The sequence below is a fragment of the Carlito syrichta genome, unplaced genomic scaffold (genome assembly GCF_000164805.1).
Source record: "Carlito syrichta isolate Samal-C Ts95f unplaced genomic scaffold, Tarsius_syrichta-2.0.1 Scaffold130390, whole genome shotgun sequence".
NCBI classification, from domain to species: Eukaryota; Metazoa; Chordata; class Mammalia; order Primates; family Tarsiidae; genus Carlito; species Carlito syrichta.
In genome coordinates, this window is record NW_007074486.1 from 162219 (window position 1) to 186740 (window position 24522).

Below are 24522 nucleotides of genomic sequence, written 5' to 3' on the forward strand. Positions count from 1 at the left end.
TCTTCCTGCCTGAAAATACAAAGTTCCCAAGGGGAGACTTTACTTTCTGTTGCTGATTTGGAAGTAGAACTTGGAAAACTAACAGTTGCACTTATAGTCATAATTTTCAGAAACAAAATACTTGGTGAGCCCATTAGAGAACAAAGGGGAAAAATGGATTACCTCCAGTGATTATTTACGCTCTCAATCCCCAGAATGCCAGCTGAATTCCAACAGACATTTGCCACCCACGATAGTCCATTCACTACCTAAATCCCAGGGGTTGGAAGAAGAGGAAGGAGAGGAAGAGAGAAGAAGGCAAAGGGGGAGAAGACGCAGGGTCTGCTCTCCAAGGGCTCACTGGCTAGAAGGAAGAGGACGCACCATGAAAACAGCGGCACCAGTTAGGTACATGGGAAAGAGGTGAGGGAGAATTCATTCGGAACAGGAGCTTCTGTCTAGGATGGTCTCCAGAGGGACGTGACCTGAGGAAGTGTTGAAGCCTGGCTGGGGAGATGGAGAGGTGAGGCCCCCAACTGGGGCACCTGTCACTATGGTCAAGCAGGGAGTATGTCCCTAGCTTCAGGATAGTGTCCCAGGAAATTGATGTGCAGTCAGACAGGGACAGAAGGCAGAAAATGGAACAAAATAGTCAATAAAGCCTTGTGCCTCCTGGGTGCTTATATGGACTGAACTGGTGTCCCCTAAAATTCACATGCCAAAGTTCCAATGTGGTGGTATCTAGAGGTGGGGCCTTTGGGACGTAATTCGGGATTGATGAGGTCATGAGTGTGTGGCCTTCAGATAGAAATGAGAGCATTAGTACCCTTATAAAAAGAGACAACAGTGAGTTCACTTCCTTCCTCACACCCCACATGGAAACACAGCAGGAAGGCAGCAGTCTACAAGTCAGGAGCAGGGCTCTGCCCAGGACCCAGACACTGAAGCTCCCGGACCTCGAACCTCAGAACTGTGAGAAAATTAATGTCTGTTGTTTAAGTCACCTAGTCTGCAGCATTTTGTTATGGCAGTCAGAGATGACTCATATAGTGTTTAATACACATTTTTTGAATCATAAAAAAATTGATGACAGAACACTCTGAAAAGGAACAAAGAGAACTATGTTTAAAATAGAGATTATACGTGGAACCTCAAATTCAGAACCAGAGAAGATTATGTGTCTAAACATGTCAGGACACTGGAAAACATTTAATGAATTTTAAATGTAAATACAAATATCTCGGAATTATTAGAAAAGTCAATACTCTTCCAAAGGAAATGCCTATTTTGATTGACTAAGGTGTTCAACTTGAAATTCTGTATGTTCAATTCTCCCCCAGTAAATTCTAAGGGACTTGGATGACATTGTGAGAGTCAGTGCTCTATTGAGGGGCCTCAAAGTTCAAATAGCTACTTACCAATGTCATTGAGACAGGCCTTTTTTTTCCTCCCGGTGATTTTCTTTTTTTTTTTTTTGAGTTGGGGTCTTACTCTATCACCCAGGCTGGAGTGCAGTGACATGATCATGGTTCACTGCAGCCTCCAATTCCTGGGTGCAGGTGATCCTTCCACCTCAGCCTCCCAAGTAGTAGGTGCACACCACCACGCCCAGCTTTAAATTTTTTTTTTTTTGGCCGGTTGGGCATGGTGGCTCACGCCTATAATCCCAGCACTTCGGGAGGCTGAGGTGAGAAGATTGCCTGAGCCCACAGGTTCAAGACCACCTTGGGCAACTTGGCGAGACCTCATCTCTGCAATAAACCAAAAAATGAGCCAGGTGTGATGACATGTGCCAATAGTTCCAGCTATTTGAAATACTGAGGCGGAAGGAACACCTGAGCCCAGCAGGTCAAGGCTGCGGTGGCCATGAACTGGGCGACAGAGTGAGAATCCAACTCAAAAAAAAAAAAAATTTTCAAAACAAAATCTTGCTATATTGCTTAGGCTGGTCTCAAACTCCTGAACTCAAAACAGTCCTCTTGCCTTGGCCTCCCAAAGTGCTGAGATTACAGGCATGAGCCTCCACGCTTAGCCCCGTGATTTAAAATGCATTTTAAACTCTCCTGTTTTGACCAGATTATAGAGAAAAAACAGTTGCCCTGAATGAGATCTACTCTGCAATGAGTCATTAAGTTTAACATTATATGGGGAAAGCTCAATAAATGTTAGGCTTCATTTGATCAAATTACGGACTCTCTAGAATGAAGCAAAATGTGTGTATTGGGGTTTTTTGCTGATCTAAGAACATAGGAAACAGTCACAAGTGCCACCTCTGAGATGCCATCTCAGGGCTGCCTTTTAACACAAATACCGACTCAGGCACAGGAAAAACCCTCAGGCTTGGCCTGGCCCTGATACACGCTCTGAGTAAGGGTAAGCCCCAGCTGTAAAGTAGCCCACCACAAACCACTGGCAGGACCAGATGCCCCTACACCTGAGGCCAAGCAAGCGTTTATCAGTGAGAAACACCACTGCAGCTCCCCAGGCCCTGTTCTTCCCCAGGCCCTTCTCCCCTGGCTCAGCCCTTGGGGTGCGACAAGAGAAGATGAGCGGGAAAGGCCAAGGCTAGGGTCGGTTGTTTCCTTAGGTCTCCGGTGTGCATAGGATAAGCTCTGCATAAGGCACCGACTAGAATGAAATAACGTCTTCTTTCCCTACCTTTGTCCTCAGTCCCCTCTCTAAAGATAGCCCTTCTTGACAGTTTTTACACATTATTCCTGTTTAATAGGTGCATTTAAAAAAAATTGTTTATTTGTTTTATTTTTTACTTGTAGACATGGGAGTCTTACTATGTTGCCCAGGCTGGTCTTGAACTCCTGGGCTCAAGTGATCCTCCCACCTCTCCTAAAGTGCTGGGATTACAGGTGTGAGTCACCAGGCCCGGCTGGGGTGCATGCTTTTATGGCCAATATAGCTCACCCATGCATTCATAACATGTACAATAAAATCCCATGAGAGGGGAGGTGAGGAGAATTCACTTTTTGAAGAATCCTGGCCTAGGTGCTTCTGTGAGTGTCTCTGCAGGAGCATTTTCAGAATGTGTAGTTCATACTTAGTGGCCAGAGAAGTGGCATGAAAGAAATTGTGACCTGATTTTCAGTTGACATCCCTAAGTCACCATGTGCTCTTCAGAAAGTTACCTACGGCCAGGGCCTTACTAGAGACTCTGGTGTAGCCATGTGCTCTTTGAGTTATGGCTGTTGCCATGCTTCCTGGCTTTGGCCCCCTTCCCTGCCTTGGAGAGGTGAATCTCCTCTTTCTTTCTCACTCTCTCTCTAATTTACCTTTTAAATAAACTATATTTTCTAATCTAAAAAAAAAAAAGAAAAAAGTTACCTACTACTTCTGTGCCTCAACGTAGCCACCTACAAGGTGGGCACTGGCATCCCTTACTTCTGAAGGGTCTCACTGTGTTGCCCAGGCTGAAGTGCAGTGGTGAGATACTGGATCACTGCAGTCTTGCCCTCCTGAGCTCAGGCGATCCACCTCAGCCTCCCGAGTCGTGGGGACTACAGGTGTACACCACCACACCTGGCTAATTTAAAAATTTTTTTTGTAGAAGCAAGGTATCACTATGTGGCCCAGGCTGGTCTCAAATTCCTGGGCTCAAGCAATCCTCCCACCTCAGCCTCCCAAAGTACTGGGATTATAGGTATGAGCCACCCTGCTTGGCCAGTGCTGTATAATTAATGTTGGCAAAATGCTCCCAAAGGTTCTGGTGAGACCAAGTGTGGTTGTGGTGAGCTCACCAGCTAGGGCATGTGTAACTGTAGTCTGACGAATGTCTATTTAAAGATGTGCTCCTTGTATGTCAACTCAACCATTATTTAGCTTTTATAGATCATGCCATGATTGCTGAGTACTTTATAAACATTTGGCTACATCACTCCTTAAACCAGCCATTGCCTCAATTAAGGTGGGGAGAAAGAAGGCTTGCAAAGAGCCGTGAGCATGTCTGGCCAAGAGTATGGCAGCAAAGTGGACACACATACAACCAAGTGTTCATGGGGATGGGGCTCTCCCCAAGGCCCCCTTCCGTTCTCCTCACTTCTATCCTTGAACTCCCATAGCACATCAGACAGCTATGGTCAGTACTGGACAGGCCCTGAGTCACGCACACAGGCACCCAGGGCAGGGTGTCGGGGGTGGTCTCAGGAGCAGCCTCTACCTAGCCCTTGGCCATCTCTTTGCCCAGTGGCCTCATCATCAATGGGGACAGCAATAGTACCAACCTCATGGGGTTGTTTTAAGGATTTAAAAGGTTAAACACCACGAGGTGCAGTGGCTCATGGCTGTAATCTCAGAACTTTGAGACGCTAAAGCGGAAGGATTGCTTAAGTCCAGAGGTTTGAGACCAGCCTAAACAACATAGCGAGACCTTGTATCTATAAAAAATTAAAAATTAGCGAGGTATGGTGCTGTACGCCTATAGTCCTAGCTACTCAGGAGGTTGAGGCAGGAGGATCACCTGAGCCCAGGTATGCTGCAGCCTGGGTGACAGACTGAGACCCTGACTCAAAATTAAATTAAATTAAAATACATAAAACACAAAAATTTTTTTAAAGGATAAATACCTATAAGGGCATTATCCTGGAACAATGTTGGTCTCTTGCTAGTCCTTAGTCAATGTTAGCATCAAAGTGGCTTCATCTAACCCAGGCCAGTAAGAGAATTATTCTCACTTCCAGAATCTCCTTCCTGTTTTCTTCAGTGGCCCTCGTTTGTTCTTATATGAACATAAATGTTCAGATTTTAGAATCACACAGTCCCGGGGTCTGCTCCCGGCTCCATCTTTTATTCACCATGTGACATTAGACAAGTTGATTAACCCACTAAAACTCGGGCTCTTGATCATCATCATGGGAGTCACAACCTTCTTAGGTTTTGGGGGGGTTTTTTTGAGTCAGGTTCTCACCCTGTCACCCAGGTTGGAGCGCAATGGTACCATCATGACTCACTGCAGCCACGACTTCCTGGGCTCAGGTGATCCTTCCACCTCAGTCTCCTGAATAGCTGGACTGCAGGCATGCACCACCACACTCACTCAATTTTTTTTTTTTTTTTTGTAGAGACAGGGTCTCACTTTGTTGCTCAGGCTGGGTTCAAACTCCTGGGTTCAAGTGATCCTTCTATCCTTCCCAAAGTGCTGGTGATTATAGGTATGAGCCACCACACCTGGCCTTCCTTGGTATTTTTGTAAGAATTAAATGTGATAAAGTATGTTTAAAAAAACATTGCCATTATGCTCAGAAATAGTGCTGCATAAATTGTTACAGTAGCCCTCCCTTTGACCTGTCTCACTTAAGGAGAAAGGCTGATCCTGGGATGGAGTTTGGATGGTGCAACCGTGGGCCCTGGGAAGGCAGGATGCTTGTTTGTGCTTTAGAATTTCAAAGACCTGCCAGATCTGCCTCAGACCCTGGGGACACCTCCCTCCTGAATCGTGGCCTCAGGCCAGCCCCGTGGACTTCCCCTGATCCTCTAGGGACTCACTGGAAGTGCATCTGGGGTTGGCACCTCACACCCACCCTAGATCTTCTGATTTGGAATCTGAATTTTAACAGGAGACCCAGTGAGAGCTGACAGTCCCTTCAAACCCCAGCTGGCTACTTTCTGGATATGTCACCTTGGGCCTGTAACTTACTCTCTCTAAGCCTCTGTTTCCCTAAAGGTAAAATGGGATCACAAGTAATACCTACCTTATGGGGAGGTTGTGAGAATAAAATGAGACAGTCCGGGAAGTGCTTTTAGTCAAGTCTGGTACATAATAATACATGCTGGCAATTTAGATGATCTATTTAGATGACTTAGATGGCAAATCGAACGCTACTATATTATCTCGTGGATGTTTATAAGAACCTTGCACCGTGGGCAGAACAGCTGTCAATCATCATCATCGCCATTTTACAAGGGACATGTGGGACTCAGGAGGAGGGTGGCAGATGGGGCAGAGTGTGAACTCTTGAAAGCCTGGCTACAAGTTCCAGCAGGAGAGTGGTGCCAACCTCACACCCTCGCCTAAAGGACAGTCTGTCTGGGGACATCTTGAATGGAGCACACAGCCACAGAGAAGGAGCAGCTGTCCTGTCCAGCCATCCAGGGCAATAACCCTGCAAACGATAGCCAGTGACACCTGACCAGTCAGAGCACCTCGACCGAAGGAGATCCCAGGTTTTCTGATTCTATGTTTATTTGTTTTATATTTTTTAGAGGTAGAGTCTTACTCTGCCACCCATGCTGCAGTGCAGTGGTGTCATCATAGCTCACTGTAGCCTTGAGCTCCTGGACTCAAATCATTCCTCCTGCCTCAGCCTCCTGAGTAGCTGGGACTGTAGGTACACGCCACCATGCCCACGCTAATTTTTTTAAATTTTTTGCAGAGACTGGGTCTTGCTATGTTCCCCAGACTGGTCTTGAACTCCTGGTCTCAAGCAGTCCTCTAGACTTGGCCTCCCACAGCGCTAGGATTATAGGTTTTCTGATTCTAAAGGTGGCTTTCTCTCATGCCCCAGTGCATTCACTTCAGGCCTGGTTAATCCTGGTGGAAAGTTAGAGTCATTATTTCCCTAAATAATGTCCTTATCACGTGTGCTTTCTCTTGGGGTTTAGATACCTGGGAGAGTCCCCACATGCTTGCACATGATGGTGCAGACTTAAAGTTTCAGTAGCTTCCATCTGAGACCAGAACTGATTTCAACCAAAGGTTGTGGGCCTTGCAGGCCCTGGGAATAACTTGGCAAGTGCGGGCCCTGCAGAAAGCCCCTTGCCTTGGGTGTGGCCTTGAAACCAGCAGGGAGCCTCAGGGGCTCGGGCTTAGGCGAAAGCCTTTCCCTGAGCTTAAGGGTCCTCCAGGTCACTCCTGAATTCTGGCCTTCCTTCTGCCAGGGCCTGCCCAATAGAGGAGTTTATAATAACATTTTTCTGACAGCTTAATGTTCATCCACACGACCAAAGGAAAAGTAAATCTACAGAGAAATCGGGCTAGAGAGCTCTGAAATGACAACGTGAAGGTGACCGGCGCGGAGGCCCAGTGGGCCTCAGGGTACCCTGGTGGTGACGTTGACAGCAGTGTCAGACTGGCTCCTTCTCTCTGTCCGGCCCGAACACTGCCTGGGGCCCGTGGCTAGAAGATGCCTCTCAGAAGTCATGTCATTCTGGGACTTGGACAGCTCTGAAAAACAAATACAAGGGGTGACAGGAGGGAACGTGGAGCTTTACCAAGTCATGTGGGAGCCTCTTCTGGGATTCCCTGAGCCCACAGACTGTGGCCCCGAGGTCCTGGGCAGGCTAAGTGCACGGAGGGGCAAGGGCAGCCCGTCCCTCACAAGGCACAGGCACAAGGAGGGTGACCAGACACTGTGTGCAGGATGGGGATTGCAGGAGAGGGCTGGATCCCTTCAAGGCTTCCCTGTGGTCACATTGGCCACTGTCAGGGTGGGAGTTAAAGAGGGATCTCCCACCCAAGCTCCTCTGCATTCAGGTCACACAAACAAGTATATGCTTTCTGATTCTAAAGTTGGCTTTCTGTCATGCCCCAGTGCATTCACTTCAGGCCTGGTTAATCCTGGTGGAAAGTTAGAGTCATTATTTCCTTAAATAATGTCCTTATCAGGTGTGTTTTCTCTTGGGGTTTAGACCCCCGAGAGAGTCCCCACATGCTGCAGACTTAAAGTTTCTGTAGCTTCCATCTGAGACTAGGACCGATTTCAACCAAAGGTCGTGAGCCTTGCAGATGCCGGGAATAACTTGGCAAGTGCGGACCCTGCAGGAAGCCCCTTGCCTTGGGTGTGGCCTTGAAGCCAGCAAACACCAAGATGGCTGCCTACCAAACAAGCCAGCTTTCTAGGGATTCCTTACAAAGATTTTCCAACTATATTCTCTTTCTTGTGACTCTTTCAAGCAGAGTGAGAATAAGATTTGGGGTGTCCTCATAATTATTTTAGCAAACAAACTCTGAAAAAAAATGACTTAAAATTCTTTGGTTTTGTTTTTGCAGTGGAAGAGTGGTCTAGAATAAAAATAAGTAAGTGTGAAGGAAGGAAGCCACCCACAGAGGTGAGGCCACCCTAAAAATGGTTTCTTCCCCCCAAAACACTTCCTTTTTCCCCCCTTGAGAGCCTCATTTCTCTCAAATATGGACCTTAAACCTGTCTCTAGAGCAGTGCTGCCCAGTAGAGACATAATGCAAGCCACATATGTAATTTTATTTTAGTATTATTAGTAATTTTTTTTGAGTTGGGGTTTCACTCTGTCACCCAGGTTAGAGTGCAGTGGCACAATCACAGCGGCACAATCACAGCTCATGGCAGCCTCAACCCTCTGGGCTCAGATGATCCTTCCATCTCAGCCTCCCAAGTAGCTGGGGCTGTAGGCATGGACCACCACACCCAGCTAATTTTTTTTATTCTTGCAGAGATGAGACCTTGCTATGTTGCCTAGGCTGGACTCAAGCTTCTGGGCTCAAGCAATCCTCCCACCTTGGCTTCCTAAAATGCTGGGATTCCAGGTGAGAACCACCATGCTCAGCTCACATATGTAATGTTAAATTTTATAGTAGACATATTAAAAGTGTAAAAAGAAACAGGTAAATTTCAATTCTGTATTTAGTTTAACACAATATATCCAAAATATTGGTAAAACATGCAATCAACATTAAAGTTATTCTTGAAATATTTTACTTTTGTTTTATCCCAAGCCTATGAAATCCAGTGTGTGCTTTACTCTGGCGGGCCATCTTGTAGCCATATTTCAGTGGCCCAAGAGCTATATGGGCTTAGGAGCTGCTGTGTAGACAGGGCAGCTCCAAGCCAACCTCTGGCTTCCGATCCATTCATGGGGATGTAACTGTGCAAATCCTCTCGCTCTTCAGTAGGGGTCTTGTGCCTGCACTGCCCAGGGGCAATTCTCTCTCCTTGAGAGGGAAATGCCTCCCCTGCTCCCAAGCCCCTGGGCTGTCCACTTTTCCAAGGTCAGTCTCATTTCTCAAGGCACCATCCAGAAACGCTGAGCATCCTGCTATGTCTAGCAGCTCAAAACACTCAAGCAGAGTAGGTCCTCACAGTGGTCAGGGCAAATGTCCCTCTCAGATGACCAAATCCCTGCCTGGGGTGTGGGGCTTGAGAGGCTCTCATTTCTAAGACCCAGGGAGGTGTTGGCCCCCAGCTGTCTGGTAGTCCCCACCCCCCATGCCTATGCCTACTAGATCCATTTAAAGTTCACAGACTGCAGGGAAGGAAGTGCCCTCCTATGCAACTGAGTCCTAATGAGTGGGCAATGTTTATTATTGGGGAGAAAGACAGAAACACAGACGGTTCCTGAGCTGGAATTAATTTTCTTTTTTTTGAGTCAGAGTCTCACTCTGTCACCCAGACTGGAGTGCAGTGGCAGCCCATGGCCGCCACAGCCTTGACCTGCTGGGTTCAGGTGATCCTTTTGCCTCACCCTTCCAAGTAGCTGGTACTACAGGTGTATACCACCATGCCTGGTTAATTTTTTTGATTTATTGTAGAGACGAGGTCTCGCCAAGTTGCCCAGGCTGGTATCGAACCCTTGGGCTCAGACAATCCTCTTGCCTCCACCTCCCAAAGTGCTCGAATTACAGGCGGGAGCCACCATGCCCAGCGAGCATTTTCTTATGTCTTCTTCCCCTTGTAAATGGACCCTGATGCTGGCGTCTCCTAGACATGTCCTGATAATGAAGAGCTGGAATAACTCATTTCTTCCAGCTGGTTTGGTTTCATCAGGCAACATAGGCAGCCAGAGCTTGTGATTTTGAGTCAGCTTCAAAACCGGGGAGCCAAGGCCTCCTTCCAGCATCCAGGCCCCTGCTCCCAGGAGAGTCGGGGCCCTTCACAGCCCCTTCCTGTGGGCCCCAGGGTCTAACCTGACTTCCTTCCGCCAGGAGGAGACTTTTCTCTGCACCAGGACACCTGAAGAGGAGCTTAAAACCTAAAGAAATGCAAACCAGCACCTGCAAGATGATACATGTCCAATGGCAGAGACAGGATGATGGGTACGTGTGTAGACACATGTCCCACCCCTGTGGAGCCAAGGGAAGCACTCAGGAAAGGTCTAAGGTCTAGTGTCACACCCAGGAGCCAGAAAGCTGGATCTTTCTATCCCTGCCTCTGGGTTGAGGGCGGGGGGGGTGGGAAGGGGACACAGGTTATGGAGTGTCAGTCAACTTTCGACATCTGAGAAGGGACATGCAAGGCTTAGCTCCTGCCAACTCCCCCGCATAATTATGTTATTTTCAGCAAACCCTGAAAAGGCGACTTAAAAATTTTTTTTTTGGTTTTTGCAGTGTAATAGTGGTCTAGAATAAAGATGAATAAGTGTAGCTGGGTGGAGTGGCTCATGCCTGTAATCCCAGTACTTTGAGAGGTGGAGGAGAAAGGATTGCCTGAGCCCATGGGTTCGGGACCAGCCTGGGCAACTTGGCAACACCTTGTCCCTACAATAAATCAAGAAAAATTAGCCGGGTGTGATGGTATACATCTGTAGTTCCAGTTACTTGGAAGGCTGAGGTGGAAGAATCGCCCGAGCCTAGCAGGTCGAGGCTGCGGTGGCTGTGAGCATGCCACTGCACTCCAGCCTAGGCAACAAAGAGACTCCAACTCAAAAAAAAAAAAAGATAAATAAGTGTGGAGGAAGGAAGCCACCTACAGAGGTGAGAAACCACCTTAAAAATGGTTTCTTCCTCCAAAAGCACTTCCTTTTTTCCACCCCCATACACACCCTTGAGAGCCTCATTTATTTCAAGCATGGGCCTTAAAACCTTCTCTCGAGCAGTGCAGCCCAGAACAGACATAATACAAGTCACATATGTAATTTTATTTGTTAGTATTAATATTATTTTTTAAGAGGAAGTCACATTCTGTTCTCCAGGCTAGAGAGCAGTGGCACCATCATGGCTCACTGCAGCCTCGACTCCCTGGGATCAGGTAATCCTTCCACCTCAGCCTCCCGAGTAGCTGGGACTACTGGCAGGCACCACCATGGCCGACTCATTGTTTTATTTTTTTTGTAGAAACAAGGTCTCACTATGTTGCCCAGGTTGGTCTTGAACTCCTGGGCTCAAGCGACTCTCCTGCCTCGGCCCCCCAAGGTGCTGGGATTACAGGTGTTAGCCACCGCATCCAGTCCACATATGTAATTTTTTTTTTTAAAGCAGGATTTATTGAGAGAACTGAAAAGCTCCCAGAAGCCGGGCTCGGTGGCTCAGCCTGTAATCTCGTGCCTTTGGGAGGCTGAGGTGAGCCGATTGCCTGAGCCTGCGGGTTCGAGACCCGCCTGGGCAGCGAGACCTCATCTCTACAAGAAATCAAAAAATCAGCTGGGTGTGGTAGCGCATGCCTGTAATTCCGGCTACTTGGAAGGCTGAGGTGGAAGGATCGCCGGAGCCCAGCAGGTCGAGGCTGTGGTGGCCGGGAGTGGCCACTGCACTCCAGTCTGGGCGACAGAGTGAGACTCCAACTCAAAAAAAAAAAAAAAAAGAAAAGAAAAGCTCCCAGAGTGGGAGAGGACCTGAGAGGGTTGCCCCACATATGCAATTTTAAATTGTATAGTTATCCACCTGGGTACTCAACTGGCCAGCTCAGTCGTGGGAGGAGACATACAGGCCAGGTTGGAGTGACCATTTGGTAGCTGTGAGCACTTTGAGGGTACCCTGCGTGTGGGGCCGGTGGGGCCGGGAAGGAGAGCACGTGCTGACACATGTGAGCACACGTGTCAGCCTCTCTAGACTTTTGAGGCTGAAGGATTACAGCACGGGACTAACTGCAAGGCATTGACTCCGAGGTAGCAGAGGGAGGTGGAAGGGAATTCGCAAAGCCACACAGTGAGAGAGCGACTGTGTGTCAGGAAAGACATGCAGAGAGGGACTGACCAGCAGGACATTGGTGGGAGAGAGCTGCTACCAGAGTGCAGGTGGACATAACAACCAGAAAACGTGTCCCAGGCTGAGGGATGCAGAGTTGGGGAGGGGATTATGGGGACCATCGGAGAGCTAATGGGGTGACAGCAGTGATTTTTAAACCTCTGGTGCTGTTAGCAAATAGGCCCATGACATTCAACTGCTCCCTCCCTTCTGAAAGAGAAGGGAACAGGGCCATTGCTTGAGATAGTCACTGTTTCTGCCGATCTGAAGAGCAGTCCTTTGATTTCCACGGTCATCATGTGACAGGTTTGCCAGGGCTCATGAGGAAATAGATAACTCATTAAAATCAAATAATAAGATGGTCTCAGAGCTAAGGCTCAACAGTGGGACCGTTCATGTGCAATTACAGAGAAAGGGATGATGAAAAGCAGCCAAACAGAAACGTGGTGAAAGAGAAATCGATGCCTGATTACCCCCAAGCCCACTGAGGACGTTTTCTAGATGCCTGATTGGCCCTGGGTATCTTAGGAAGCATGAGACTGGGTCTGTTCTCTGGGACTTGCATTTTGAGATAAACAGGGGAAAAAATATCTGAGCAGAAAAAGTTCCAAAAGAGACAAGACTTCAAGCAGTGGTAATTCTGGTTACTCTTGTCTGCAAATCCCAGGATTACCACTGATAAGAAAATACATTGGCCAAGGAGAGAAGAAGGCACAAGCAATTCCATGCAAATGACAGACACTGCACCCTGCCAGACTGGAAAGTTTCTGCTTGTAGATCTCTGGAATCATATCTTTATGCTTTCTCTGTAGGTTCTCAAGAGAGTCTAAAATGTGTCAGGCTCCTTTGCTCAAGATGCTGAGCTAGGCAGGCTTTTGGCAGGAGCAGGAGCCCGCCCGGTGGACTGAATTGCATTCGCCTTTCCCCAAGGAACTGGAGGCCTGCTTTATGGAAGAAGTCATAAAGGGTCAGGTGCTGTGGCTTTCTTCAGGGTTCAGACACAAAGTGAGTGCCCTGTCCCAGGGACAGTCCCATCCCTGGTCAGTGGGCTTGGCTGGTCTGGAGGGTGGTGGGAAAAACACATCATGAGGCATCCACTTACTTTTCATGTGGGTGGCAACAGACAGAAACAAATTTTCCACGGACTTATTAAATCCTTTAAACTGACCAAGTTCCTGTAACTAAAACAGAGACAGAAGGAGAGAGATGAGAGTTATGTTTGATGATGTGTGTTTGCCCCAGTAGTCTCCAGGATACCGGCCCCAAAACACTGGCAGATGGGTGTGGGGGTGTGAGTTCTTATGGTTGTGAGTGCTCAGGGTGCATGCGGGTGTGGGTGTGTGCATGCGAGTCTGGAGGTGTGGAGACCACAGTCCTCCCAAGAAGCAGGCATCCTCTTCACTCAGCGTCTCTCCTCTGTGTTTTGACATTAATGTCGAAGGAAGGAGCATTCAGTGAGTTGTTGACAAGATGACAACCACCACTTAGAAATGATGACTGGCATTTCGTTGGCTCGGAGATTGTATGCAAGTAAATTACCGCTTGTTTAACCCCTTTCCCTGATGGTCCCATCCACCCTCCATGCAGAAGGGACGCCAACATGGGCAGAATGCACGTGGCACAGGAGATGAGGTGGGAACAAGGCACAAGGTCACCAGTCTGGAGCCAGGGAGTTCTGACTCCCAAAGCAGAGGAGAGAAGAAAATGAGAGAACAAACCAACAGAAAGGAGATCGCTTCCGCCTCCACATCTCATCTCATCCATTCTCTCCAGCCCCACTCATCCATTCATCCACCCATCCATTCTCTCAGTTCATCCATCCATCCATTCATCTAAGCATCCACCCACTAAACGTCCATTCATCTAACTATACCTCCAATCACCATCTATCCAAGAAATACCAGAGCGCCCAAAAAATGTATACACATTTTAAACGATGTTATCTGCATTACTTTGTGAAGTTGAATTAAATTATGGTAGCAATATGTAATATAACATTCACTCAACCATGTTTCTGCTATTTTATTTGACTGTCCTGCCTGTCACATGGTGACACCTGCATTCATTTGATTAATGCCATCTTCTGAGTGAATGTCATACTTAAAATGTGTATACATTTTTTTTTTTTTTGGCACCCCCATATATCTTGAGCACATAGGTGCTGGAAAAACTTTGGGAAATTTAAAATTTCAAGGAGAAAGTACAGCAGGATTTTGAAGGTCACCCCAGAGTCTCTGACATAATCCCAAATGTTGAAATCCCTAAAGTCTAAAATCCCCAAAATCACAATTACAGGTTAGTAGCATCATGTTAGAAGGAATATTATTGTTTTTACTTGGAAATTAATTCTTTTTTTTTTTTGAGTCTGGGTCTTACTCTGTCACCCAGACTGGAGGGCAGTGGCACAATCATGGTTCATGGTAGCCTCAACCTCCTGGGCTCAGCAATCTTTCTGCCTCAGTCTCCTAAGTAGCTGGGACTACAGGCACACACCACCATGCTTGGTTAATTTTTTAAATTTTTGTAGAGATGAGGTCTTGCTATGTTGCCCAGGCTGATCTTGAACTATTGAGCTCAAGCAATCCTCTTGCCTCAGCCTCCCAAAGTGCTAGGGATTACAGGTGTGAGTCACTGCAACTGGCCGGACTTTGGTATAAGGAGATGTATATGGGTGCCAAGTTGACAGGGAGTAGATGTGTGGACTTAATTTTCTTTTTTTTTTTTTTTTTTTGAGTTGGAGTTTTCACTCCGTCGCCCAGACTGGAGTGCAGTGGCTGCTCCTGGCCACCACAGCCTCGACTCGCTGGGCTCGGGCAATCCTTCCGCCTCAGCCTTCCAAGTAGCCGGAATTACAGGCATGCGCTACCACGCCCAGCTGATTTTTGATTTATTGTAGAGATGAGGTCTCGCCAAGTTGCCCAGGTGGGTCTCGAACCCGCAGGCTCAGGCAATCTGCTCACCTCAGCCTCCCAAAGGCGCGGGACAGCCTCCCAAAGGCGCAGAATTACAGGCTGAGCCACCGAGTTTGTGGACTTAATTTTTAGGTGTCAACTTGACTGGATTAAGGAAAACCTAGTAAGCCTGAGCCTAGGGGTTCGAGACCAGCCTGGGCAACTTGGTGAGACCTCATCTCTACAATAAATCACAAAAATTAGCCGAGTGTTGTGGCATGTGTCTGTAGTTCCAACAACTTGGAAGGCTGAGGCGGAAGGATCACCTGAGCCCAGCAGGTCGGGGCTGTGGTGGCTGTGAGCATGCCACTGCACTCCAGCCTGGGCGACAGAGTGAGACTCTAACTAAAGAAGGAAAAAAAAAAAGAGAACCTGGTAAAGCATAATTTTGGGTGTGGTCATGAGGGTGTTTCCAGAGGAGATTAGTGTGTGAGTCTGAGTGGGTTAGATAGAAAGTATCTGTCTTCTGGACTGGATTTTTAAAAAGTGTAGGACATATACACAGTGAAATATTATGCAGTCATAAAGAGGGACAAACGTATGGACTTTGCAGCAACTTGGATGGATGAGTCTATAATACTCAGCAATCTATCACAGAAACAAAGAACAGAGTACCATATGTTCTCATTCATAAGCGGACCCTGAACATTTACCATAATACTATAAGAAAGGGATTGGCAGTAGTGGGATACTGCTGGGGTGGGAGTAGGGACCTGATTTCAAACCAGGCAAAGTGGGAACCAAAGGGAAGCCCAAACTTTACCTGTACAATGTCCACTTATATACCTAATCCTGAACTGTATTTCACATTTTTTTTTAAGTTGGCGTCTCACTCCTTCACCCAGGCTGAAGTGCAGTGGCATGCACGCTCATGGCCACCCCAGCATTGACCTTCTAGAAGGGCTTCAGCGATCCTTCCGCCTCAGCCTTCTGAGTAACCCGGAACTACAGACATGTGCTACCATGCCTGGCTATTTTTTATTTTATTGTAGAGACGAGTCTCACCAAGTTGCCCGGGCTGGTCTCAAACCAGCGAGCTCAGGCAATCCACTCACCTCGGCCTCCCAAAGTGCTGGGATTGTAGGCTGAGCCACCGAGTCCAGCCTCCACATCTTTAAAATAAAATTTAAATAAATACAGCTTAAAGAAAGAAAGAAAATATCTGCCCTCAATGGTGGCGGGCACCATTCGATCAGCCAGGGTCAAAGAGGACAAATATAGAAGGTGAAATGGTCTCTCTGAGGGCTGGAACAGACTTTCTTCTGCTGCTTTGGACATCAGAATTCCAGACCCACCAGCCTGTGGACTCCAGGACTTGCACCAGCAGCTCCCCAGGACTTGAGGTTTTTCAGTCTTGAACTAAGAGTTATACCATCAACTTTTCTGGTTTTGAGGCCCTTGAATATGGACTGAGTCATGCCACTGACATCCCAGTGTCTCCAGCTTGTAGATCAGGGCACCAGTCCTGTTGGGAACTGGGCTGCACAGCAGGAGCTGAGCAGTGGGCAAGTGAACAAATTTTCATCTGTATTAACAGCCGCTCGCCATTGCTCACATTAGATTCTCATAGGAGTGTGAACCCCATTTTAAACTGCACGTTAGAGGGATCTTGGTTGCACATTCCTTATGAGAATCTAATGCCTTATGATCTGAGGTGGAGCTGATGGTGATACTAGCACTGGGGAGTGGCTGCAAATACAGATTAACATTAGCACTGGGGTCTGACTGTACAGAGACCATAATAAACCAATCACTTGCAGACTTCTATCAAACCCCATCAGTGAGTAGCAAGTGAGTTGATGTACTTCAATTGTACAGCCGCATCTGGTGGCAGGCTTTAAGTCAGAAACTGACACTTATTTTACTCTGTGCGTGGGCCACCCATTATTTTATTTACCACTTCCATCTGCACCTCTTTTGCTTTTTATGGTGAGTTGTATAATTATTTAATTATATATTACAATGTAATAATAATATAAATAAAGCACACAATAAATATTATGCATTTTTAATCAAAACCACCCCTTTCCCCAGTCCATGGAAAAACTGTCTTCCACGAAATTAGTCCCTGATGCCAAAAAAGTTGGGGACCACTGTTGTAGATAGCCTGTCATGGGACTTCTCAGTCTCCATAATCATGTGAGCCAAATTCCCTAATAAACCCCCTCTCATGGGTCTATATACACATCCTGTTGGTTCTGCCTCCTTGGACAACCTTGAAAATACAGATTTGGTCACAGGGAAGCCAAACAGCATTCCTTCTTACCATATTCCTTACAATATAATGGAAGAGATCTGTGAAACTGTTCCTTCACAAAAAGGCTGTGATGAGAGCAGGAGGCTCCTTAATGGGGAAAGGTTTAAAATATTATTATTGGTGCTGCAAAAGCAGAAAATTGCTTAATTTGTAATGGCCAAGCAATATGCAAAATTTCAAGTGGGCAGCGTTGCCTCACAAAGTTTGTTGACCACAAATACAAGTGTAGTCAGTGTTTCAAAGATCACAGAATTAAAAACTCAGGTGAAAAACACAAGCAATCTCCCCCGCCAGATTACTCAGCTGGGTATGATTTCTGCCCCTTCACACAGAGCACAATTTGCTACGCTAAGTGTTTCATCTTCGCATCATTTCTAATACTGGAGGTATACATTGTGTGAGACTTTTAGAGTTCTAATTTGTCTTAAACATTTTTTGCAAATTTGACTCTACCAAAGGGCACTATCACAATGCCAACTTTGTGTGTAAGCAATGTGCACACACGTAAAAAATGTTGAGACTGCCTCAGTTAATGGAAAGATCTCCTTTTTGTACATCTGCACTTGTCAAAGATAAAATTTCTCAGGATCTCGACTCTTTGGGCAACTGCATATGTGGTAGTGACCCATAATGGGTTTCGGTCAATCTCATCAAAAGACTTGGGTTTTCATCACAGCATTTCAGATTTTCAGCTGACTAGTTACAGAGCTGGGTGCACACAATTACCAACCATAATGAGATGTGTTTAAACATTTTCCTTTTTTTTTTCCTGAGTTGGGGTCTCGCTATGATGCCCAGACTGGAGTGCAGTGGCATGGTCATGGCTCACCTCGGCCTCAACCTTTTGGGCTCAGGCGATCCTTCTGCCTCAGCTTCCCAAGTAGCTGGGACTACAGGCATGCACCACTATACTGACTAATTTTTTAGTTTTTGTAGAGACGAGGTCTCACTATATTGCCAGACTGGTCTCCAACTTCCAGGCTCAGGCAATCATCTCACCTCAGTCTCCCAAAGTGCTGGGATTACTGATGTGAGCCACTGCGTGTGGCTAAACATTTCCCTTTTTGACCTATTTCTTTATGAATGCAGTTCATCTGCTCATAATTTATATCCATGTGACTGTCTTTAGTACACTTAGGTGTTTATGCTTGCAAAAATATATTATTATTGCTTATTTTATTATGTGAAATGGCCTATCAAGTGTCTAGTCATGTTTCTATACATTTCTCAACTCCTCTTTTAAAAAGGCAAATACATGTCTTGTAAATGAGGCTTTGTTATTTTTTTCAGAATTATATTTCTGGAATTTTGATCTTTCAGGATTTTTTTTTTTTTTTTTTTTTGAGTTGGAGTCTCACTCTGTCGCCCAGACTGGAGTGCAGTGGCCGCTCCCGGCCACCGCAGCCTCAACCCACTGGACTCCGGCGATCCTTCCACCTCAGCCTTCCAAGTAGCTGGAACTACAGGTGCACGCTACCACGCCCGGCTAATTTTTTGATTTATTGTGGAGATAAGGTCTCGCCAAGTTGCCCAGGAGGGTCTCGAACCCGCAGTCTCAGGTAATCCACTCACCTCGGTCTCCCAAAGCACGGGATTACAGGCTGAGCCACCGAGCCCGGCATTATCTTTAAGGATTTTGACATTCAGGATTATGGTGCTTGGGACTGTGACTTTAGGGATTATGACAGGCTCCCATATTCTCCCACATATAGATATAATTACTCCCTTTAATTTACAGAATAATAAGGAAGTTAATCAGGGCCATATGCTTCCATGGCACTTTTCAGTTTCCAAGTACCAGAACAGATGTTATTTTGTTAATTTCTCCCAACACCCATGGAAGGCAAGCCAGACGCATACAGACGGTCCACGACTTACGATAGCTTGACTCACAACTTTTGACTTGACAATGGTGTGAAAGCAATACATATTCAGCAGAAACCATATTTCAAATTTTGATTTTTTTTTTTTTTTGAGGCAGGATCTTATTCTGTTACCTAGGCTAGAGTGTGGGAATACAATTCCAGTTCACTGCAGCCTCTACCTGCTGGCCTCAAGTGATCTTGTCTCAGCCTCCTGAGTAGCTGGGACTATAGGCATGTGCCACCACACCCAGCTAATTTTTGTGGTTTTTGTAGAAATGAGATCTCACTATGTTGCCCAGGCTGGTCTTGAACTCCTGGGCTCAAGCAATCCTCCCACCTCGGCCTCCCAAAGTGTTGGGATTACTGGTATGAGCCACCGCGCCTGATCAATTTTGGTTATTTTTATTATTATCATTATAAAATAGGGTTTGCATTAAACGGTTCTCCCCAACGGTAGACTAATGTGTTTTGAGTACATTTAAGGCACGCCAGGCAAAGCAGTAAATTAGATGTATTCAATGCATTTTCAAATTATGATAGTTGCAACCTAGGATGAGTTTACAATGCAATCCCATCATAAGTCGAGGAACATCTGTATAATTTCCACCTCTCAGGTGGGAAATATAGGTAACTCCCCCAAGATTGTACAGCTAATTTCTTTGGACAGAAATGGCGTTGGTTCACTTTACCTTAGAGCCTTCAAACTCTCAAAAGATACACACATGTCCCCAAGCACCCCCACTCTCGCACACCTGTAACCAAATATATCCCCTGGACCCCGGGGGCCCCACACACGCCCACACTCAAAGACACAGTGCAGAGGTCAGGAAGAGGGTTAATGCCATGCCAGGAGCAAAGAAATGAGGCCTTGGATACAGGCAGGAGGGGTCAGCTGACATCGCAGATGGCCCCAAGGCCACGGGTGAGGACAGAAGCCCTGCCCAGCCTCACGTGGGGCCCTCCCTCTCTGCCCCACTTTGTGACATACTCTGGTCAAAGTCAAATCCCTTTGCTATGAGGTTCTCTGCTCAGCCTCGCGAGATCCCTTCTCCCTGTCCCCTTCCCCCTTGTAGGAAAGCGCCGGGAACAAATACGTTACCCTTCCAGGGCTCCGGCTGCACTGGCTCTCACTGAGAGGAGGGGGCGTAGGAGGAACCACAGAAATGTTGCTGCCAAGGAAAAACACAGGAAGAAGAAACAAGTTATGACCCATGCAAGTTATTAGTCTTAACAAATACACAAGATGTGCCATTCGTCTATAGTTCAAGTTCTCAGCTTTTTAAAAATTATTATTTTGTAAGTGCCTTACTTTTTAGAAAAAGGCCTGCTCGAACCTGCTTCTCTGCAAGGGGCACTATCTCCTGGTATCTGGAAGTGGCGAATGAGGGCCACACTGCCCAGGGTCTGGGCACTCCAAACCCCCTGCGTTCTGAGACAGCTGGGGCAACTGGGTCCCAGTCTTGCTGCCAGTTACTCCAGAACCCCAGGCTCCACACCTGAGCCCCCATCTGGACTCCTCTGTCTCTCAGCACAAACTGCACCTGCAGAAGTGCCAAAAATGTTGCGGATGTGAAAATTGGACACGAGAGGAACTGGAAGTCTGTGCTAAAACAAGTGGAGGAAAAAATGAAAAAGCACTGAGACTGGAAAATCACATCTTGGGCCAAAAAAAAAAAAAAAAAAGCAGCTGGGGTAAAGCCTTCAGTAATACTTTAATAAATTCACTGTAATCAGGTGTGTGAATCATGGCCCACTTCAAGACTGCCAAGTTTTTAGAATTGTGTGCAAAGAACTTGACATCTCTCAGGCCGTTATTCAATTCCGCCAATGTTAATTTCACCCATATCTCTAAGGTGCCAGGCATTGGGTAAGGTGTTAGTGATAGGAACTATTAATCAAAGCAAATGCTTGCTTTAGAATTGCATTTAATGTGCAAATTAAAGATAATATTTAGTTTCCTTAGACTGTTTCAGGAGAAATTGAGAAACAAAACAGAATAGTTAGTGAGAAAAGACTTTGCTAGCTAAAAGGCTTTTCATAAGAATCTGGAAACATCTCTGAATCTGCTCAAGAAACTTTATCTTTAGAAATAAAAAAAAGAGTTATGTTCCAAAGCAGTGACATCTGAAAGTCAGGAGATCTGTAAGTTCCTTCAGCGTGTCCTCTGGGCTCCTGCCCTGAAGGCCCAGGACTGCCTGTCCTCTGTAGCACCTACCTCAGTTTCTGATAAGATTGCAAGAGCTTTGCTCCAGTAGTCTCATGTTTGCCTGGAGGAGATATCCATAGAGGTCATTGATTAGCAAGATGATAACTGAGAAGATGCAAATACAGGAAGTCATAAATTAAAATACGATTTTTTTCTAACATCACTTCTTGTGATTAAAAAGAGACCATTCTGGAGTGACAGAAGTGCCCTAAAATTAGATGGTGGTGTTGGTTGCACAACTCTGTACATTTACTAAACATCATTGAATTGTACACCTAAGAAAGATGAATGTTATGTTACAGAAATTATACTCCACTGAAGCTGCTGTTTAAAAACACACACACAAAATAAGAGACCATCGTTGTTGCTGGGAATGACGACTTTTATAAAAAGTTGATGTTGGATTAGGTTTTCTAAATCTGGATAATTTGAAAAACAGTTCAAACTTCCAAGCTCCCATTTGTCCTTTGGAAACATTTCATAATTGAATGAATATATTCCTCTAAACTTACCTTGTGATGAAGATTAAGTTAATCTTTTAAAAACTGTAATCTACTTATTTCTGGTTATGGAGGATAATAATTTCCTAAATAAGACTGCGCCTGATATAGTGCTCTTTTTGTTTCAAGGAAGGAGGCTTTTATGATGTACTAAGACCCTAAAAATAAAACCCCGCATGTCCCCAGTTCTGTGATCACAATGCTTCCTGGTCAAACGCCAAGGAAGTGGTCAGGCACGCCCGGCCCCGCGGTTTTCAGCCTTCAAGGAGGTTCCCGAGGACTCTACTTGACCCAAACACACAGCCCAAACCACCAGACCTGCTGCCCTAGATCAGCCAAGCTCCCATCTCGTGTGTCTCAAAGGTTTTAATCCATTCTGAAGAAACATTTACATATTAGCATCATTTTCATAACACACACTACAGGGCTAGGTGTGGTGGCTTACGCCTGCGATCCCAGCACTTTGGGAGGATGAGGTAAGGGGAACTGCTCAAGCTCACGAGTTTGAGACCAGCGTGGGCAGCATAGCAAGACCACGTCTCTACAGCAGAATGCAAAAATTAGCCAGATATGCTGGTGTGTACCTATAGTGCCAGCTACTCAGGAGGCTGAGCTAGGAAGACCACCTGAGCCCAGGTTGAGGCTGTAGTAAGTCATTTATGTGTCACCAAGATTATTCTGTTGATTTTTTTTAGCCATTGAAAAATGTAAAACCCAACCTGCACAACATAGCAAGACTCCAGCTCTACAAAATATTTAAAAAATTATCTGGGCATGGTGGCTTACGCCTATAGTCCCAGCTACTCTGAAGGATGAAGCGGGAGAATGGCTTGAGCCCAGGAGTTCCAGGCCTCAGTGAGCTACGACTGTACCACTGTACTCCAGTCTGGGTGACAGACTGAGAGCCGGTCTCAAAAAAAAAAAAGACATACTACAAGACAAGATTAGTAAGAACATCAGACAGACAGGCATTTGGGAGAATAAATAGCAGCTGATGTTAAGCTCTAGATATTAAACCCCAAACCTTAAAACAAGGAGGCAACCCAGGGTCCTTAAGACCGCTGTCCTTAACCCAGCTGGCCCTAGGGAATGCAGGAATCCTTGAAATCATATCTGAGGTTTTTAGTCCACCGGCCTGTGTTCATTTTCTGGGGTTCATATGGTCATCACCAGATTCTTTTTTTTTTTTTTTTGAGTTGGAGTCTCACTCTGTCACCCAGACTGGAGTGCAGTAGTCGCTCCCGGCCACCGCAGCCTCGACCTGCTAGGCTCCGAGGATCCTTCCACCTCAGCCTTCCAAGTAGCTGGAATTACAGGCATGCGCTACCATGCCCCGCTGATTTTTTTTTATTGTAGAGATGAGGTCTCGCTGCCCAGGCAGGTCTCAAACCCGCAGGCTCAGGCCATCCACTCACCTCAGCCTCCCAAAGGCGCGGGATTATAGCCTGAGCCACCGAGCCCGGCTCATCACCAGATTCTAAAAGGGGCCTGGGAGCCCTCCCCTTCTCCCACTAAGAAATACTTCTCTAAGGCAGAACCAGAAGGTACAAAAAAGGCCTTGCACAAAGGCAGAGGCGCAACTAGGGAAACCAGCTAGTCACCGAGGAAAAGCCGGAGAAAAGCCAGCCCCTGCTGAACACTTCAAGAAAACACCCGGGCCCAGGGTGAGAGGTGGCCCAGCTGCCTCCTGGTCGTTGTGAAAGCAGGAACGAGAAAAGCCCAAGCATGCTTATCCAGCCTGTCCTGGGGCGAAACAGAGAGCCCCAGGGCCAGTTCTGGGCGGGGAAGGACGCTATTTCGCAGCGCTCCAGATGTAGATATGTAGCCCTCACCCCCATCACCCTGCCCCTGGGTGGCTGCACCAGCGTGCCCCGGGGCACAGCCACCAAAGTCACATCCCTCTTCCCAAATCGGCACCATCACTCGGCCGCCCACAGCCCTTCAGTGACTCCGCCGCACAGCCTAGAGCGCAGGCCCGCGTGGCGTCCGCACCCTGGGGGCCACCCTCCGCCCTGCAGAGCTTGCGCTTTCCACTCCAGCAGCACCAAATTGCTTTGACTGCCTCTGCACCCCCACCTCTTCTCCAGTGCCACACTACCCCCCGCCCGCCCCTCCAGGCGTTTCCACCTCGGCCCGCATCTCAGATTCCCGGTTGAGAAACCTCAGCGTCAGCCCCTGGGCGCCTCGGTCCCGTTCCCCGGCGCGCGGCTCTCTGCTGCCCCCTGCCGGCTGTGGTGCCGCAGCGCCCAGGCGGGCCCTGTGTCAGGGTCGGCAAATTCTCTGTTAAGGCCAAAGAGGAAACATTTTGGGGTCTACTGGCCTCAGGGTCTCTATCTTGCCACTAACTCTGCCTTGTGACAGGAGCCACACAGTGTGAAAGAGAAGGCATAGCTATGTTCCGATAAGACTTTATAAGCAATAAATTTAAATTTCATATAACTTTTATGTGCCACCAAGATTATTCTGTTGACTTTTTCTCTTTTCTTTTCTTTTCTTTTCTTTTTTTTTTTGAGTCGGAGACTCACCCTGTCATCCAGGCTGGAGTGAAACGGCATGTTCATGGCCAGTACAGCCTCGACCTGCTGGGCTCAGGCGCTCTTTTCACCTCAGCCTTCCAAGTAGCTGGAATCACAGGCAAGCTCCATCACACCCAGCTAATTTTTAAAAAAATTTATTGTAGAAATGAGGTCTCGCCAAGTTGCTCAGGCTGGCTTTGAACCCCTGTACTCAGACTCTTGCCTCTGTCTCCCAAAATGCTGGGATTACAGGCATGAGCCATCCTCACCCAGCGATTTTTTTCAACCATTAAAAAATGCAAAAACCAAACCGGGCTCAGTGGCTCAGCCTGCAATCCCGTGCCTTTGGGAGGCTGAGGTGAGTGGATTG

General features: G+C 46.9%; 1 protein-coding gene across 2 annotated transcripts in view; it reads right to left on the minus strand.

The window, feature by feature from the left end:
• The window catches only part of SYTL3 (synaptotagmin like 3), a 91019-nt gene that overhangs the window by 32423 nt on the left and 34074 nt on the right, over positions 1-24522 (minus strand). The window contains exons 4-7 of one of the 2 annotated variants that reach the window (XM_008048972.1): positions 21146-21197; positions 20030-20099; positions 12960-13038; positions 7026-7150 (exon numbers count right to left, since the gene is read on the minus strand). In XM_008048972.1, coding sequence (XP_008047163.1) covers positions 7026-7150; positions 12960-13038; positions 20030-20099; positions 21146-21197 — 326 coding nt within the window. The remainder of the gene's footprint in view (positions 1-7025; positions 7151-12959; positions 13039-20029; positions 20100-21145; positions 21198-24522) is intronic. The other variant, XM_008048973.1, reaches the window with a different exon arrangement.